Source organism: Heptranchias perlo, chromosome 9 (genome assembly GCF_035084215.1).
Source record: "Heptranchias perlo isolate sHepPer1 chromosome 9, sHepPer1.hap1, whole genome shotgun sequence".
Classification (NCBI taxonomy): Eukaryota; Metazoa; Chordata; class Chondrichthyes; order Hexanchiformes; family Hexanchidae; genus Heptranchias; species Heptranchias perlo.
Window position 1 is genome coordinate 47,443,181 of NC_090333.1, and position 15,270 is coordinate 47,458,450.

Here is a 15,270-nt window from a genome sequence, read left to right on the forward strand (position 1 = left end):
ATTCTCCATCTCTCAAATCTGATCCCCCAGCATGATGGAACAAACAAGAAGGACTGCTACATAGTGGAGCCTAAGGTGTCCATAGCCCCAGTCAGAGAATTCAGCTTCATTGCAGGTGGCTTTGGACTGCCAGGTGTCATTCTTTCCACTACACTTTGCAGTACATTTACACGATCAAAGATCACTGCACAGATGTGGCCAATGGACTCTTCCATAGTTGCCATCAGACTTTGCAGAGTGCTTAGCATTCTCTCAAATGACTGCATAAAACACTCACAATCGTTTGCAGGAAGCTCCCATCAGCTCCCAATCCCTGGAATAAGCAATTGAAGGAAGGCTTGAGTTGGCCCTCTCTGAGTGGATGTATCTGTGCTTTTGCTTGCTATTGTTGGAATGAGTAACACAGGACACTATGGGCTAGATTTTGCTGAAAAATTAACGACACAAGCCGTTACTAATACGCACATCAGCCAGCAACTAGTCGTGAGGAAGAGATACCCCGTGAATTGCGAATCACGAATCGCCACAAGTTGCTGGCCAATTTGCACTGCTCCACCATTAGCTTTGCAAAAATGGCATCTCGCACTTAACCTCCCCATGATTTTCATGAATTTGCTACATTTGCACATTAATTGCCCACTAAACTCACCACAGAAAATTAAGTCTAGTAATTAATAGTGCAACTACCCTTCTAACGATGTGATAATTGTTAATGATTGCCAATCTACCTCTCTTGCCCATAAAGTTAACAATTATAAGTGTGGAGTTTGATTCTTTACAAAGTTACTATTGAATAAAGCCATTTACTAAAAGTAGGCAAAGTGTGTGTACATATACCATGGCAATCTTTACGAGTCCAGAAAATTTCTTATGCATCTACATTTACAAACTAAAGACTTGGGACAGTCTATTCACTGACTTGGCCACCTCCGTTGAATCATTTCGAACAGTGCTCCTGATTGGAGGGTGCTCCACAGTTCGAAAGAGACAACCCTCCTTTACAGTATCTCCCAGGTAACACCTCCTGAGCTGCATCCTCAAGAGGAGCACAACTGCTCCTCTCCTCCTTGCTGCCATACTAAATGGCTAGCAGGAATACTTTAAATCTGAAAATGTGCAGCTAAGCTTTAATTGCAAGCAACAACCCTTTAAGAGCTGCTAACTTATTAGATAGCCCACTCTGCAACACCAGTGTGCTCGTTGCAGATGATCTGTGCAGGGAATGTATGGAAATATGGAATGTCAGCTATACATAACCTACACACAATGTGTAGCAGCCCTGTAAATACCACAAAAATACCACAAGGGACTAGTGAGAAGGAGGAATTAAAGGAAATTAGTATTAGTAAAAAAAGTGCTGGAGAAATTAATGGGACTGAAAGCTGATAAATCCCCAGGACCTGATAATCTGCACCCAGAGTACTAAAAGAGGTAGCCATGGAAATAGTGGATGAATTAGTTGTCATCTTCCAAAATTCTATAAATTATGGAACAGTTCCTACAGATTGGAGGGTGGCAAATGTAACCCCACTATTAAAAAAAGGAGGGAGAGAGAAAACAGGGAACTACAGACGGGTTAGCCTAACATCAGTAGTAGGGAAAATGCTAGAGTCTATTATAAAGGATGTGATAACAGGGCACTTAGAAAATATCAACGGGATTAGACAAAGTCAACATGGATTTATGAAAGGGAAATCATGTTTGATAAACCTACTGGAGTTTTTTGAAGATGTAACTGGTAGAATAAATAAGGGAGAGCCAGTGGATGTGGTGTATTTGGATTTTCAGAAGGCCTTTGATAAAGTCCCACTTTAGAGGTTAGTGTGCAAAATTAAAGCACATGGGATTGGTGGTAATATACTGGCATAGATTGAAAATTGGTTAACAGACAGGAAACAAAGAGTAGGAATAAATGGTTCTTTTTTGGGATGGCAGGCAGTGACTAGTGGGGTACTGCAGGGATCAGTGCTTGGACCCCAGCTATTCTCAATATATATCAATGATTTGGATGAGGGAACCAAATGTAATATTTCCAAGGTGGGATTGTGAGTTGTGAGGAAGATGCAAAGAGGCTTCAAGGCGATTTAGGCAAGTTGAGGGAGTGGGCAAATACATGGCAGATGCAGTATAATGTGGATAAATGTGAAGATATCCACTTCGGAAGGAAAAACAGAAAGGCACAGCATTATTTAAATGGTGATAGATTGGGAAATGTTGATGTATAAAGGGACCTGGGTGTCCTTGTACACCAGTCACTGAAAGCAAACATGCAGGTGCAGCAAGCAGTTAGGAAGGCAAATGGTATGTTCGCCTTCATTGCAAGAGGATTTGAGTACAGGAGCAAGGATGTCTTACTGCAGTTATACAGGGCCTTGGTGAGACCACACCTGGAGTATTGTATGTAGTTTTGATCTCCTTACCTAAGAAACGATATACTTGCCATAGAGGGAGTGCAGCAAAGGTTCACCAGGCTGATTCCTGGGATGGCAGGACTGTCATATGAGGAGAGATTGGGTCGACTCGGCCTATGTTCACTCAGTTTAGAAGAATGAGAGGGGATCTCATTGAAACGTAAAATTCTGACAGGGCTAGACAGACTGGATGCAGGAAGGATGTTTCCCCTGGCTGGGGTGGGTCCAGGTCGAGGGGTCACGGTCTCAGGTTATGGGGTAGGACATAGAGGACTGAGATGAGGAGAAATTTCTTCACTCAGAGGATGGTGAACCTGTGGAATTCAAGTCACTGAATACATTTAAGAAGGAGCTGGACAGATTTCTAGACCCAAAAGGCATCAAGGGGTATGGGGAGAGAGCGGGAATATGGTATTGAGATAGAGGATCAGCCATGATCATATTGAATGGCGGAGCAGGCTCGAAGGGCTGAATGGCCTACTCCTGCTCCTATTTTCTATGTTGCTATGTTTCTAAAAATCACATAATCTTCACTCTGGTTAAAAATGTTACTAAACAGATGGCGCTGATTTAATAAGATTTTACTTTCAGCTGTACACCTCCCAACCAATTTAAACTCGTACTACTCCCCCCTACTATTAAGTATGTTCCTCTTCATGTAATAAAAAAACATTATAAAGGAAACCATTTTCACATATATTTCAAATAATGGTTTAAATGTATAAAAATCTCTCACAACCATGTCTCTTTTACACATAATAGGATCATAGGGCTATAGATTGGGCCGTATAGTGCCCGTTTTGTAGGCACTATGTGGCCTCCTGAGGACCCAAAATGGTGTACAGAATGTGTGCACACGCTTCTAGTGTGATGTGCGCCAGACGCCACCTTGGTAAAGGCGTTTGTGTACGCGCAGGTAACAAACGCCGACAGCATGTAAAGTAAGGAGAATATGCGTTAGATCAGTGTGCAGCGCTGATTTAAAGTGACAGATATGATTTTGGAACTCAACGTTCCAGCCAAAGCACTGTCTTTACCTCGCACAGCTGAACAGGTCATAAACAGCATGGAGGACTCCTCGCCAGCGCTATTTAAAGGGATCATGCACAAGTTACAGGTTAGTTGCTGAATTATTGCTTCTGGCTGCTGATGCATTTGTACCTGTTTTTGGAGGTCTCCTATATTGAATACTAGGACTAGGGACATAGCCTAAAAATTAGAGCCAGGACTTGCAGCAGTGAAGTTAGGAAACGCTTCTACGAGCAAAGGGTGGTAGAAGTTTGGAACACTCTTCTGCAAATGGCAGTTGATGCTAGCTCAATTGTTCATTTTAAATCTGAGATTGATAGATTTTTGTTAACCAAAGGTATAAAGGGATATGGGGCTAATGCGGGTATATGGAGTTAGGTCACAGATCAGCCATGATCGCATTAAATGGTGGAACAGGTTCGAGGGGCTAAATGGCCTAATCCTGTTCCTATGTTCCTATAATAAAGTTTCAATACTCTACAGGGAGTGGGCTGGCTAGCTGACAGGCAACAGCAAGGGCACTGGCGGAGTGGCAGGGGTGGGACAGGAATGCTGTCATCCTGAGAGAGGACAGCAGGTTCATGCTCCATGGAGCCACTGCCACTCGCTGCCTCCTGTTACGTGCCACCGTCTCCTGTAAGAAAGGGGCACGTGTGTCGGTGAGTGTCTTGCAGGATGTTTGGATCATGTGCCTGTCATGGTTGACTAGCTGCCAGTGTATGTGAGCTGTGAGCTGTGGATGTGTGGCTGCAACAATGGTAATGTGTGAGGGTGAGAGGAAACATCTGGTTGGAAGAGTCAAGTACTGATTGAAAGAATTTGTTGTATGTGGGTGATGGGGGATGTAGTGTATGGGGCAGTGGATGCGGCTGGTGGGGCAGTTGGTAGGAGATGTACTTGACACTTGACCTCACTCACCTTGATCACTTGTGTCAAAGCAATGAACTTCTTCCTGCGCTGCATCCATGTTCATGGTGCTATGCGTCTGGCATTGACTTTGTTCCCTACTGCCTCTTGAGCATATGTCTAGAGGGTCTCTTGCCCCCATGTGGATACAGGATGCCCCTACTTCTGTCCACCTCTTGCACCAAGGCCTTTTGTGCATCATTAGAGAACATTTAAGGTGAGAGGGGAGAGGTACAAAAGGGTCCAGAGGGGCAATTTTTTTCACTCAAAGGATGGTGAGTGTCTGGAACGAGCTGCCAGAGGCAGTAGTAGAGGCGGGTACAATTTTGTCTTTTAAAAAGCATTTGGACAGTTACATGGGTAAGATGGGTATAGAGGGATATGGGCCAAGTGCAGGCAATTGGGACTAGCTTAGTGGTATAAACTGGGCGACATGGACATGTTGGGCCGAAGGGCCTGTTTCCATGTTGTAAACTTCTATGATTCTATGATTCTATTGGTGCACGCTCTCTTGCAGGCCTGGTACAAACCCAGATCGGCAGATTGGTGAAGTCTGGCGTGCAGATTGGAGGATATGGGACTTAGTAGTGCGCAACCTTTATTAAATGTTTTAACATAACTCAACAGTTTATAAACATAGGGACGGGACCTGCACCTGTGTTTTACTTGTGCGATGTCTGATCTCCGTTCAGACTCCATGCAGATCAGTATCTTATATTTTGCCAATATAAGTTTCGCTGGCCACTTGTGCAATATTAGGGCCCCCCTGCTGGTAAGCAGCCACTCAACAGCGCAGCTAGGCCTGGCTGCTTGCAGGTATCAGGTAAATGACCAGGCAGCACAAATCTCACGTGTTGCCTGCACCTCAACGACTGGGTGCAGGTTAATCGCGCAGCACAACCCCCGCACCTGGACTCGGGGGTTATCGAAGTTAACCCCCATAGTCTTTAGCGTTACATGTGAGTAACACATCAGAAGGGGATGAATGGGGGTTGAGATGACATTGTAAATAATGGGACCAAAGTTTAAGCAGTTTTTTAAAATATTATCCCAATCTTAACTTGTAAGATATTATTGAGTTTCATCGAGTCTACAGTACAGAAACAGGCCATTCGGCCCAAATGGTCTATGCTGGTGTTTATGCTCCACAAGTGCGTCCTCCCACTCCTATTCATCTAACCTTACCAGCATACCCTTCTATTCCTTTCTCCCTCATGTGCCTATCTAGCTTCCCCTTAACTGCATCTATGCTATTTATCTCAACTACTCCTTATGGTAGCACATTCTACCTTCTTACCTTTGGGTAAAGAAGTTTCTCCTGAATTACCTATTGGATTTATTAGTGACTTTTTTATATTTACGATCCCTAGTTTTGGACTCCTCCACAACTGGAAACATTTTCTCTATGTCTACCCTATCAAACCCTCTCATTATCGAAAAGATCTCTATCAGGTCACCCCTCCGCCTTCTCTTTTCTAGAGAAGAGAGCCCCAGCCTGTTCAGCCTTTCTTGATAAGTATATCCTCTCAGTTCTGGTATCACCCTTGTGAATCTTTTTTGCACCTTCTCCATGCCTCTATATCCTTTTTATAATATGGAGACCAGAACTGAGTGTGGTCTAACCAAGGTTCTATATGAGTTTAACATAACTTCCCTGCTTTTCAATTCTACCCCTCTAGAAATGAACCCCAGTGCAAGGTTTGCCTACTTTTTATTGCTTTATTAACTTGTGTCATTACTTATTTGGTGATTTATGTATCTATATCCCAAGATCCCTTTGCTCCTCTGCTCCATCTAGACTCTTATTATCCAAGTAGTATGTGGCCTTTTTATTCTTCCTACCAAAATGCACCACCTCACACTTATCTATATTGAAATTCATTTGCCAATTACACGCCCATTCTGCAAGTTTATTAATGTCTTCTTGTATTTTGTCGCATTCTTCCTTTGCATTAACTACACCCCCCCAATTTGGTGTTGTCTGCAAATTTTGAAATTGTGCTTCCGATTCCCGCGTCCTTAGGTCCTCCTGCTCTTAGTCATGAGTCTACAATGTGGTACTTTATCGAAGGTCTTTTGGAAATCCAAATATATTACAACTACTGCATTACCCTTGCCTACTCTTTCTGTTACTTCTTCAAAATATTCAATAAGGTTGGTCAAGCATGACTTTCCCTTCTGAAATCTGTGCTGACTACTCTTTCTTATGTTTTTGTTTTCTGGGTGTTTTCCTATTACATCTTTGAGTAAAGATTCCATTAACGTTCCTACCACTGACATTAAGCTAATTGGTCTATAGTTCCCTGGACTTGTTCTATCTCCCTTTTTTAACATAGGAATCACATTAGCTGTACGCTGGTCCTTTGGCACTATTCCCTTATCTAATGAATTATATATATACATATGTGATAGTGCCTCTGCTATCTCTTCCCTAACTTCTTTAAAGATGCGCAGATGCAATCCATCTGGACCAGGAGTTTTATCTTCTCTAAGTTTGATTAGTTTATCAATTTCTCCCCCCATTTTATTTTAAATGTCTTTATATCTTTTTTGAGCTCTTCTAACGTCATGCCCACCTTGTAAGTCTCCCTGGTAAATACTGAGGCAATGTAATTATTCAATATTTCTGCCATTTCACTGTCATTATCTGTGAATTTATCTTGTGCATCCCTTAGTGGCCCTATCCCCATCCTGATTTTTCTTTTGTCATTTATGTGTGTGTAGAATACTTTACTATTTCTTTTTATATTCCTTGATAATTTAATTTCGTAGTTCCTCTTTGCATTCCTAATTGTTTTTTTGACTTCTTTCCTATCCTTTAAGAAACTTCAATGTGTTGTTCTATATATAAAAACAAACTTCTTTGGTAAATTCTTTCCCTTTTTCCCCTTCTGTATTAAATTTGCTGACTCATGCTGGGGTGTATGGTTCATCATTAGAGCCCAGACAGAGAAATTGTTGTAAAGTTAATTGATGATGGGATGGTATCACAGATGAACCTGATGGCCACACAGGCACACTTGGAACTCTGACTGATTTTCCCCTCCCTAATTGAGTGGTGTGTGGCCAGATGTAGCAGCCCCACTGGTATCCCATCTGAAATCACCTAACTCAGAACAAGCCAGAGACCAAACATAGGATCTTCCTAATTTGTATGCGTTAGGAAGGCATTGCATTTATCTGACAAGCCACTGGGCGAGCCTGACGAGACTGCTTTTTGTATAGTCTTTAATTCAGTTAAGTCGCACAATTAAAAATGGATACTTGTGGCAATTCGTGATTCCTTTGTTGTAACTCTAGAACATTGAGACTTTTACATTAATGAGATGTGCTCTTCTTTCAAAATCTTCACAAATGTTTTAAAATGTACACTGTAGCTATGAGTCATTCTCCGTTCCACCTCTAATTTAAAAAAAAACAGCCATGGACTCAGAATTGGTGCTGAATGAAATTAATGCAAAATGGTAACATTGTTCCTACCTATGGAGTCGGGCAGCTGTTGCAGCATATTGGATGAAAGCAGGAGGTCCTCCAGGCCTTCGCATCCAGAAATATCTGACTCAATGGTTTCTATTCTGTTCTTTGACATATCCAAGTATGTCAGTTGTTTCAACTTTGCTAGAGGCTGAGGAAATGCAAAATACGTAAAGATATGTAACATGTTTTACATCCATTTTAACATTTTTAACTTTTATTTCTCCCTTTCCCCTTTCTTTCCCCTCCTCCTGAAGACCATGAATTTTGCTGGGGTATGGATCCCAGCCTACGGTACCTCAACCAAGTGACTAGTCTTTAAGTATATGCTTAGACAGTGATTATCGACAGGCTACACTCGACCACACTCATACATGTCCTATACATGTCACTGGAATAGTGATCAGCAGCAGGAACCCTGTTGAGCTTTTTCTCCGCCTAGCTCAACGACTGTGAGATTATCTGTAGAATCCCTGCTGCTCCTCCCGTCCTTAAACCTTCATAAGCTTCAGTTCATCCAAAACTTTTCTGCCTGTATCCTATACTACATCGAGTCCCACTGACCTATCACCCCTGTTCTCACTGACCTACACTGGCTTCTGATCCTCCAACTCCTCAAATTTAACATTTTCATCCTTGTATTTTGAATCCCTCCATGGCCTCGCCCCTTCCTATTTCTGAAACCTACCCCAGTGCTATAAGCTGTCCCACCAAAACTCTCTATTCCTCTGACTCCAACCTCACGTGCATTACCCTTCCTCTTGCCCCACCATTGGTGGCTGTGTCTTTAGACGTCAAGGTCCGACACTCTGGGATTCTTGGTGTAAATCTCTGCCTCTTCATCTCCCCTCCTCCTTTAAGGCCCTCCATAAAACACACTTCTTTGACCAAACTTTTGGTTATCACTTCTAATATTTCCTTCTTTGGCTTAATGTCCATTTTTTTTCTTTACACCTCTGTGAGGTTTTACTACATTAAAGACATTATATAAATGCAAGTTGTTGTTGTGAAGCACCTTGGGATGTTTTTCTACGTTAAAGGCACTATGTAAATGCAAGTTGCTGTTATTGGTAATGTTTCTGAAGCCACTGCTCTCTAATTCACAACAGATCAGGGCTCACAGCTGTGACCTCCCTAATCTGTTAGAAAATGCAAACTTTGAATTTTGAAATAGCCAATTTGGAGTGATCTGTGTATTTCAAAGAGAAAGAAATAGCTTGAAAGGAGGGAATTATTGCTGCCCCTACAGATAGGCCTGTTTCTGTCCTCACCTAATATGCACTTACCAGTAGGAGTTACTGGATAGTGATCAGGAATGGGAACCCTTCTTGATTTTTCCTCTCTCTCACACCTAAAGATACTGTGACCAATTATACTGTTCCCAGGGCTGTCCTGGATGAGATTAGCAAAACTGTCACAAACCTGAGATCGTGTCTAGGAGCTTCCTAGTCTGTGTAACTCAGTACCACAACCCTGAATTTTACCAACTATCCACTTTGGGGCATAGGCAGTTATCAGCCCAGGCTGGAAAACACAGCATTTATACTGGGCAAAATAAGTCAGGTTTTATAACGCAGTGCAGATTGGGGTAGCAGCTTGGGACAGTGAGAGACCTGCTGGAAAGTCCACGAGAGAGAGACTGGACTGGCAGGTGAACACAGCTGACTGCAACCACAAAATTCAATTTTTTTCAGCTTTTACTTCAATCTATCGAAGTAAAATTCAGTATAATTTGATCTGATAGATCGAGAGAAGGACAAAGCATCAATATACTGAGATATTCAAATATCAAAGTTCCATATCTCAGGACTGTCTTGTACATTTTTTTGTGCTCATCAAAGTGAGTATTAAGAATAGATAACTGACTACTAACAATGCTTAGCATTGCCCAGGGATTCCAACCTATTTCACATCTTTTTGAGATGGTATCAAAACTGGCAAAGGTGATCCAAGTGTTATCATCTAGCATTCCGAGTATAGTAAGACAAGGTGTAAAGTAAAACTCCCTCTGGTCTTAACCATTGCTTTAGTAAAGCACTTCTGGCTGTACCAGTGCAACATTTTCATTTTGTACAGCAATCATCCTTGTGTTTTCTCTCAGTTAGATTGCCAATTTAATTTCAATTCAAACTGAATTATGGGATGTTTTTGCTGCAGGCTGAAATTCAGTTGGAACTGGGTTGAGACTGCTCAAACCTATTTTGTGTGGAAACCTTACCGCAAGCAGAAAGAGGGGAGATTTTCATCTCATCAAATTAAACCGGATTTGAACCCAAATTCTAGAGGTGAAAGGACAATGTGCTAAACCACTGTACTATCCAGTCCTCCTTTGGTCAAATTTTTGTTCATTTTTTTCTTAAGCAATTATAGGAAAATTTCAAATGAAATTTGACAGATACATGTCTGCACTGAATGTCCTGAGTGATTTCCAAGACCTCCTTCATGGTGCACCTCAGCAGAAATATGCTGCACAAATTTGAGCAAGGGAAAAGGAAGAGAAGATAAGAAGAATGAATCGACTTTTGGGAAAATTAACTTGCAAAGTGAAATGCAAAACATTTTCACTGTTGTGTAAATGGAATAAAATTAGCTGTACATTTTGTTATGGGAATTCATAAATAGAAAATATAGGTATTTCATTTTCAATAAATTCTTAAGTAATAAAATGAACAATAAAAATTGAAGTGCATATTAAAGGGATGCTGTCTGTTATGAAAAGTGTTTGCTGAACCATTTATCCATTTGCTTACAAGCTTTGGTGTGATGATTCTTAGTCATGTTGAAAAGACTCACTCCTTCCCTTCTAATGCCATTACCATGACAACCATAATACACGGCTTTCTGCCTCTTTTCCAGATATATAAAGAAAACAAGTTTGATCTTTTCAATTATTAAGAATGCATTTTTAATACTGTTGCAGAAACAGGCAGAATTCCCAGGCATTTTTTGCAGAAAATCCAGCTTTAGGATGTTGAAAGGATTATGAAAACAACATGGAATTTTGTTTGGGAAGACTGCAGAATTCATAAATATATTAGGGGGGGGATTTTGTAAGAAGTTTCACTAAATAAGTGTGATGGGCTTTGCACGCGCCACATTAACTGAATGCTGACTTGGCAGGATTTCTCCTGATCAGCCGATTTAATATATTCAGATTTATGTAGGTGAATTCCTGGCCCAGATTGTGTGTAGCACAAGGAGCTCTTTATGAGGAGGCAAGGAAAGTCCAATTGCACTGTGGGAAAATTAAAAGGGATGTGGCCACTTAAAGGTAAGTGGCCACATATATGGGGATATCAATTTGTACAGCCTTTACAAAGGCTGCACTGATGATGGTAATTTTTTAAAAGCCTTTATAAAGACTGCATGAAATGTGTAAAAAATTTTAAAAGCCTTTATAAAGATTGTAGAGGAAAACATCAGCTGCCAAAAATCAGTGACAGACAAAATACATACAGGGGGCAGGAAAATGAGTCTGTGCCCAAGTGATGGACCCTGAACCCCCTGTCTGATAGGTGGAAAGATGGATGTGATGCTGCATGAGGAGAGTCTGAGGAGGACTGCCCTGTTCAGGATTCCAGGCCACTTTCCCCAGAAAACAGCACTGCAGTGTAGCTGGCAGGAAATGGTCGGCAGGTTCAACAATAAATCTGATATTTGCAAAATATGGGAGCAGAAGAAGATGGCAAACGTTAAGGAAGCTGCCAACTGTACCATTTACTAGGTACCTGGCTCAAGTATGTACGCCACAAAATGTGGCCCAAGTATGCACACCACAAAGTGTTCCCAAGCAACTTGTTGCACATCTGCCGCTGGCCCTTTGCGAAATACAGCAGTGCGCTGACAATCATGCTCCTAGTACTAGTCAATGGCAAAGGAGATAACATAGCTGGTTATACTGCTTCAGAAACTTGTTCAATGTACATTGACTTATAGTTGAGATGATCCCTAGATTGGAAGGGGGAAGAAGCAAAATGTTTGCTCCCACTGCAATGCCAACCCTATGGTGCAGATTTCCTTGCAGCAGAGGGAACAGATCTGTAAATGGCTCTATGCTGATCTGGAACTTAGAGTCCATTCCCCACAGACATTGCCAGGTAGGTACGACTGGGCCTGCAGATATGATTGGTGGCACCAAGTTGGGTGTGGAGGTATGGTAATTACATAACCATTGAATTTTAAAAAATTATTCCTTCAGGCAGGTCCATAGGAAGGGTAAGGTACAAAATATCAAATAAACTAAACTATATACAAAAAAAGTGTTCGGACAGCAAGGTAATAGAATTTTGATGCTGCAGTATACATTCTTACCCCAGGTAATGTCTGTATTGAGTTATTGTCCATCCACAGCTCCTTCAGGCTCTGTAACTGTTCCAGGACTTCTGGCTAAGGAAACAGAATACTGTGTATAGCCATTAGTCCATTTGCATTGAAATCAGAATTTTAGATTGAATCAATATAGCTGCAAGACACACTGACCTCATTATAACATAATATACATTCTTTCCAAGCTGATTGAGAAGCTCCTTTCCTTGCAGTCAGGGTATGATAATTCTGTGCAATGAAATCTCAAAGTTTTCTGCATGCACCCTCAAGTCCTCCAAAACCAACCTACTTTTAGTTTCCCAACCTCCCCACTCCAGTATTGGTAGCTGCACCATTAGCCACCTTGTCCCTACCCTCTACAGCTCCACCCCTCAGCATCTCTACCTAGGACCACCTCTCTGTCTTAAAAGACCTCCTTAAGACTCGTCTTTTCAATGGTGCTTCTGCCCCCTCCTGTCCCTCTTCCTTCCCCCCTCACTTGGAGTCAATTTGCAATCCACTGCCTGTAAAACTCTCTGATATTGGACACTATAGAAATGTAAAGTTGATGCTGTCTTGAGAAGTTGTTCAAAAACCACTCTATGGTGAGGGGAATATTCTAGAAAAAGCATTTTATATATTTCTCAACTGGAAAACAGTAAAAAAAAATGATCACACTGTTTAATGAGCTCCATCCTCTATTTTTGCTCTGCTTTTCTTCCCTCCTTTCTGGGATGTGATAACTCATGATGAGATACGATTCTATGGGCCTCAAGCCCAAATTTAGAAAGTGGGTGTCGGCAGGAATTTGATAATAGAGGGCATCATAGCCAGTCCAATCCTGTCCTGATCTGATGTCCGCAACAGTGCACATTCTCACAGGGACCACTAGATAAAAATAAACAATGGGAATCCTGACTGATTTTTCCATTCCTTAATCCAGGGAAACTGAGCTCAACTGTGCAACCTATCACTGCCCTAGCTGAGACTGTTTAACAACACTGGCCAGGAATCCAATTTTACAATTTAATTGTATTGATCATAATTCATTTTATTCTACTACCCTTGCAACCCTCAATCTAGTTGCTAACTTCATATTTATCCTGCTATTTGTGAAGATATTTAAACTAGGACTCTATTCCACACATCCTTCTAACTTTACGTTTTCCTTGATGCTTGTTAATTTTATACTGGTATCCTCTCGTTCTGCATTCAGGCTGAAGTTATATGGCACTCGGTGTGAACTTAAACTAGTTTGAGACGGCTTCCTGGGGCATCTGACTTAGAGCTTTATTGTGCTCAGCAGCTTCCTGATTAATACTGCCATTTTTGCATTGATGTGCACCTGAAACCATTTCACCTCGACACAGAGTGGCAGTAACTCATGACGTTCTATGGTATCCCTTACTGTGGATGAGGGTCAAAAACATACCGGTGACTAGAAAGATCTCAACTCTGTCAGTTTGAAGTGCAGCTCAATAGCTCTCCAAAGCAAATTTAAAAAATCCTGAAATTGCAGGCAATCTAGAGAAAAATGGACAGAGAAGTTGTCCAGTCAGTGATCACCTTTAAATGGTTCACTCCCATAGAGTGGATATGATGACAAGGTTATGCCTCATTTATCTGCATGTAAGTTACCACAAATGCAATGGGAGCAGAAATGATGGGAATTCTGACACCTTATGCCATTCATCTAATTTGTGCACTGGTGAAGAGACGACTAGAGAAAAAGGTTCCATCCACCCTCACCGGAATTTCCAGGGTGTAAAATCATCAGAAACAGGTCCTGCCCAAAAATCCAACCTGAAAAATTGGCTGTGCCCACATTATTCCCCATCTTGCCAAAAACAGTGTGGGTTTTCAGGCCCAGAATGTTGACAAGCTGTATATTTACTCTAAGGATGATGCAAAAGAAGGAATGTTGTATGGCTTGGGCTATTTCTCTCCTTTCCTTTGTTTATTCTCTTTTAGCTAAAAGGATTGGGTGGTCTGAAGTGTGGACTTCTCCTCATCCATATCACATTAACCTCTGGCCAAAGGTGTAACTCACACTGGCTGCAAATTTTTCACTTCATCCAAGAAGTGTGACCTCAGTTCAATGCAGTGCTGAATTTAGTATGTGTTTCATATTTCCATAATATTAGATTCAACAAGAGAAAACCCCAGAAAATATCTGTAGACATTGTCCTTTGAAGTAGAGTTTTCTTCAAAAGTACAGGTGAAAATTTACAATGAAGATCATGCATGCACACCAATCAGGAATATTCCAAATAATTTGAGCAGCACCGCACTCCTATTCAGATATAAAAGCTAACAGTCAATATCATTTCTTTTACTAGCTACAATGCAGAAGGAAGATTCCTGAAATGGGAGGGTGTCAACGGCAGTGGTTACATGTGTAGGAAGACCTTCCTTCAGACAGCGTGAATCACCTGTGTAATATTCTTTTCATATTTAAACAGTGTTTTACATATGCATAAATCCATTCTCTGTTTTTGGCATCTTTTAGTGTCTGAGAATGCCCTGAACACGTGGATTAGTGTATGAAAGGGACCCAAAAGATCGGGGCAAACAATTTATGTATTAGATCTGTGGATCTTATATACCTTAATAAATGAAATTCCTCTTGGATTAAAGCCTAGGATCTGTTTTTCTTAGTACTAATTTACTTGCCTGGTATATCTGGTGATATTGATTTCTAGATAAAATCAGCAGGAGATATACATCTGTGTTTACTTCAACCTCAAGTGAAACTCCCACGCCAGAGCTCCAGACTATTTTGATGTCAGTCTTTGCTCTGAAATCAGATTGGAGGAAATAATTCTGCACTATTCATGCAAGACTGACTACTAAAATGTAGTAGTAATTCAGAGATGTAGGCCCCAATATTCATGAGGAGGCGGGGGGGGGGGAGCAGGAGTGTCTTCTTGTGGCCGGGAAACCAGAATTGCGGGAAACACGGAGGTCCTGTCGAATTTAACGGCAGAAGCTCGTTTGAATTTTTTTCTTTGTTTCCTGGCTGGTAGCCAGCCAGATTGAGAGGCACAAGGCCGCAGCTGGGGACCGGAGAGGAGGAAGCGAGGGAGAGAGGTACGGATTTCTGGGGATGGGGAGGAGAGCGCGGCAGGGGGGATAGAAATGAGAT

At 41.5% G+C, this 15,270-nt stretch overlaps 1 protein-coding gene across 2 annotated transcripts in view; it reads right to left on the reverse strand.

Annotated features, from left to right (window-relative positions):
* Positions 1-15,270, reverse strand: part of lrrc7 (leucine rich repeat containing 7) — a 231,913-nt gene that overhangs the window by 131,315 nt on the left and 85,328 nt on the right. For both annotated transcript variants that reach the window (XM_067989712.1, XM_067989711.1), the window contains exons 7-8: positions 12,132-12,206; positions 7,827-7,971 (exon numbers count right to left, since the gene is read on the reverse strand). In XM_067989712.1, the coding sequence (XP_067845813.1) occupies positions 7,827-7,971; positions 12,132-12,206 (220 nt within the window). The remainder of the gene's footprint in view (positions 1-7,826; positions 7,972-12,131; positions 12,207-15,270) is intronic.